The sequence below is a fragment of the Muscardinus avellanarius genome (genome assembly GCF_963383645.1).
Source record: "Muscardinus avellanarius genome assembly, chromosome: 13".
Lineage (NCBI taxonomy): Eukaryota > Metazoa > Chordata > Mammalia > Rodentia > Gliridae > Muscardinus > Muscardinus avellanarius.
Window position 1 is genome coordinate 22,967,127 of NC_137799.1, and position 4,581 is coordinate 22,971,707.

At 39.6% G+C, this 4,581-nt stretch overlaps 1 protein-coding gene across 1 annotated transcript in view; it reads right to left on the reverse strand.

Moving 5' to 3' along the window:
- Positions 1-2,852: 2,852 nt before the first annotated feature.
- The window catches only part of LOC308272127 (allergen Fel d 4-like), a gene marked incomplete at both ends in the record, with an annotated part of 25,811 nt that continues 24,082 nt past the window's right edge, over positions 2,853-4,581 (reverse strand). Inside the window, 3 exons of the mRNA XM_080708910.1 lie at positions 2,853-2,950; positions 3,118-3,219; positions 3,514-3,624. Of these exons, the coding sequence (XP_080565036.1) occupies positions 2,853-2,950; positions 3,118-3,219; positions 3,514-3,624 (311 nt within the window). The remainder of the gene's footprint in view (positions 2,951-3,117; positions 3,220-3,513; positions 3,625-4,581) is intronic.

Genomic DNA, 4,581 nt, shown 5'->3' on the forward strand with positions numbered 1-4,581 from the left:
TTTCATTTGCCTGATACCAAGCTTTTGATGACTTAAAGATAACATTTCAATATTTCTTTTTGCTTTCTTTCTTACCAGAGAATATTTTTTTTCTATTTTTTTTAGGTGAAACTATCATATATTTATATATTTATTTTTCAGAAAAAAAATCTATCCTAATATGGAATATGGACTCTAGATACCCAAAATGATCTTGAAAAAGAACAAAGCTAGAAGATATATATTTTCTGATTTCAAACCATATAAAGCTACAAGAATTAAAACAGTATAGTACTATTCTAAAGGCAGATATATAAACCATTGGAGTTAAATAAAAGCCTAGAGCTAAATTCTTCCCTATATTGTCAAGTTATTTTTGACAAGGTTTCCACGAACATTTGGTGGTAGAAATAATAATCTTTTAACTAAATATTGTTGAAACATAATAATTACATGGAAAAGAATAAAGTTGGACCCTTACCTAATCCCATATACAAATATTAACTCAAAATAGATAAAAGACCTAAATATAAATCTTAAGACTATAAACTTTTAGGAGACAATCTGGGTCATAAAACCTCACAACACTGAAATTGGCAGTGATTTCTTGGATATGATTTCAATGGCACAGGCAACAGAAGAGTATACAAACTCCCTAAAAAATAAAAAAAATTGTATATCCAAAGACAATGTAAACAGAGTTAACAGTTACTAATAGAATGGGATAAAATATTTCCAAATGCTATATCTGAAGGTATATTAATATTCCAACTAGAAATCCTAAAAATTAACAACAATAAAGGCAAACAATACAATTTAGAGATAGGTAAAAGACTAACATAAGTAATGAATCTCCACAGATAACCAATCTTAGTTGTCTGTTGGATGGAAAATCTTGTTTCTCTGGTTCTGGTGTGTGTTACCTATTTCTTCTTTGTAGTTAATCTCTTTGAGTATTTTCTCTAGTGCTGGTTTTGAAGACAAAAATTCCTTCAGTTTCTGTTTGTCATGGAAGCTTCTTATTTCTTCATCTAATTTAATAGAAAGTTTTGCTGGGTAGGAAATATTTGGCTGGAAGTTGTTTTCTTTCAGAGTTTGGAATATGTTACTCCAAGCCCTTCTGGCTCTCATGACTTGGTTTGGGAAGTCTGGAGTGATTCTAATTGGTTTGCCTCTGAATGTCACTTGGCCCTTTGTTTTTGTTGCCTTTAAGATTCTCTGCTTGGCTTCCACATTGGTCATTTTGACAATTATGTGGCGTGGGGAACCTCTTCTCCGATCCTGTCTAAAGGGAGTTCTATAAGTTTCCTGGACCTGTGTATCAACCTCTTGCTCTTATGTTTGGAAAATTTTCTGCTATTACTTCCTTGAAGAGATTGTTGATCCCTTTGGTTTCACTTTCTTTTCCCTCCTCTATTCCAATTATTCTTAGGTTAGCTCTCTTAAAATGGGCCCATATTTCTTCAATATCAGATTCCTGCTGTCGGATATTTTTTCCTAGATTAGAAACTATGCGTTCATTTTTGGAATGATCATCTTCTAAGAGCGAGATTCTGTTCTCCATGTGGTCTAATCGGTTGTTTGTGCTTTGAATTGAGGCCTTTACTTCATTAATTGCATCCTTTATCTCTTTTTGGCTCTCTCTGAGTTCTTTTCAAAGCACCTCTATTATATCTACAGTTATTTTCCTGATTTGATCTTCTAGAAATCTCTGATTTTCTGTTTTATTGGGTTCTGATGTTGTGGGGTTGTGGGCATTCATTGCTCCAGTATTATTCCTCTTTCCCATGATTTCAGAAGTTTGTGCCTTCTCTGGGTTCTTCCTTTGGGTCACTATGACTTCACTTATGGTGTTCTGGATCTCGAGTCAGTAGTATCTCAGACCCCACTACTCCTTTGCTGCATTGTATCACAGAGTCTCCGACCCAGAGTGTCGATAGAGGCTGCTTTAGACTGTGGGGGGTGCCAGGTTGCACATTCTCCTATGGTGTGATATCTCTGCCACTGCCCCTCCCCCACTGGGTCAAGTCCCAGGGAGTACAGTACTGGGATTTCTCCTCTGTGGCCCACAATTTGACTCACTGTTCTTGAGTATGCAGATGTAGCTGTACTGGATTCGGTGAATTCTCTGCTGCTGCCGCCGGTGGCAATATGGCGCCGCTGCCACGCCCTCAGCCGTGAGGTAGGCGTATTTCTTCTTGGTTTTGATTTCCACTCTGAATCCCTGCGGCGTGTGCTGAGCTCAGCCACTGGGAGCTTTAGATTTTACCTGCGCCGAGAAATCCCGCCTGGCTGTTCCGCAGCGGCTCACCTCAGCTTGCTGTAGCTGTCCGGTGAAGTCGCCGCTGCCGCCGGCAGTATGGCGCTGCTGCCGTGTCCTCTGGCATGAGGCCGGTTATCTCCTCTGTGGCTCTGAGCTCTGTTCTCAGTCCGCTTTCTCTCTGGAGCCTGGTGATTTTTTTGTTTCTCTGGTGATGGTGTTTTCTGGCTATGAAAGGCGCTGATTTTGTGGTAATGGAGATTGGTTGTTAGCGGGGCTCTTAAACCCCGCTTTTCTCGGTCGCCATCTTCCTGGAAGTCTCAGCAAGCCCTATTTTTCCACTTTAAACTGTCCTAATGATCTTTAGAACATTACCAGTTGCTAGGCCTTTATCACTTACATTACGCCCACATGAAACTCTATAAAGTACATTCGATTGTTTCCCTTTTAAAAAACACATTAGGTCATTTGGTTAAAAGCTCAAGGTAGGACTGTGTCCTGATCCAAGGCCATCCAACTCAAATTTAAAACTCCCCCCCCCAACTAAGCTTCCTTACCAAAATATTTTGATTGTAATTCCTGAGCAATAGCTCCTAATTTCTTTGAAAGACACTTATCCCTGGCCCACATCAACATTAGAGATCTCCTCCTTGAAGTAGTAGGAGGAGGAGAAGTAGTCTCCTTGTCCACTTCGAGTATAGAGACAGCGATCTGCAGAGGTGGAACAAAACACATTCAGTTCCCAGCTGCAGTGAACTGCCCTGAGAAAAGCCAAGTGACTCTCCAAGTCGGGATGAGGGAGGAGAGGCTGACTGGCTTCCTTGGATTGGCCCTTCTGCGTCATGGAATTCAGAAGAAAACCACATAGCTCAACTTACCAACTTGGGTCAGGTCCAATATATTTTCCAGTACAATGCCACGTTCTTCACATATTTCCCTAAACTTTTCCTTGAGTTTTGGACTCAAGTCTGTTGTTCGGCCTGTGGGAAGAGTGACAGTAACTACTGTATCTTGCGTATTGGTTATAAAAATGAATAGAGGGCAGGAGCCTGGGGTGGGCTATGCCCTGTTCTGAATTTGACATCAGTAAGATAAGGAGAGATCACATAATCTTCCCATCACTGAGTCTGAGAGGTTACCAAGGTGAACATCTGTAACAGGGGTTTTGGGGGACAGATGGTCCAGGATAGGATGTGAAGATTACTTTGTACCTAGGGTCCCTTTATTCCCTCTCTTCCCAAATCAAAATGAGTGTCAGCCTGAAGATTCTCTACCATACAGCTCCAACAGTTGGAATGTGTTCCCTTTATTGAAGTTCTTTAGGTATAATATCATATAGTCGTCATAGTCTGTTTCAAGTACATGAAATATGTTGTGCCCATCATCTGTGGAGAAAAAAGGAATCTAGTTCAGAATGTTTGGTGCATAAAAAGCAACATACTCTTTCCAAAATCAAATTCAAATGCATAATCTGAAAGAAATTTGTATTCTATACAAAAAAATTCAAATGCATATACTTGGACTGATAGTGAAGATATCTAATGCCTTCTAATTGCATCTCCCTGGACTTCACAAGTGACTTCTAAGAAGAGGAATCTTGATAAATAGACCACAAGTGTAGAAAAATTGAGCCACAGCAGCAACTCACCCTCCACCATCCTCTCTGAGACCTATGCACCTCCCTCAGCATCTCTGACAGTTATCTATCTCTATCCTTTCTCTCAACCCACTGGTATTACATAACTGGTGTTATATACTGGGTATTATACTTGGCAATGGCCACCAGGCATAATCACACAGACGGCAGGAAAGGAGAAGCTGTCTTGCCCGATTTACTGGACATTTCCTACTACCTGTCTTTGTTTCAAAAGGTACAGGTGACCAGATTGTTATCTTTATCTGATGGAATTGTGTGCTAGGTGTTGACTTTTGCAGCTAAAATTCTCCTAAATTCAGGATATTGGCTATCAGATAGAGCCTAGTATCCTATTTGAATAAGCATCAACAGGGAATATATCAAGATGCTGAGGATATTGGGGTTTAGTTATCTCCTTGCATTTGGACATATAATTTAGGCTTTTTATATACTTACATTGGACAGTATATACGCCATTGTTTTCTTTTTTAGTAATGAAATGAAGGTCAGTACACTCTTCATTTACCCTGCAAAACAGAATGAGTCGGTGTCCAGAAGATATTGAAGAAGCTCGATCTCTCACCTTCTACTCCACCCATATCTTGATTTTTCTGATTCCACTTAGCTTCTGAACACTCTTTTGTATAATTACCAAAAGCTCTTATTTATTATGATTTCACTCAATTCAGTACTTGCAGAATGACTT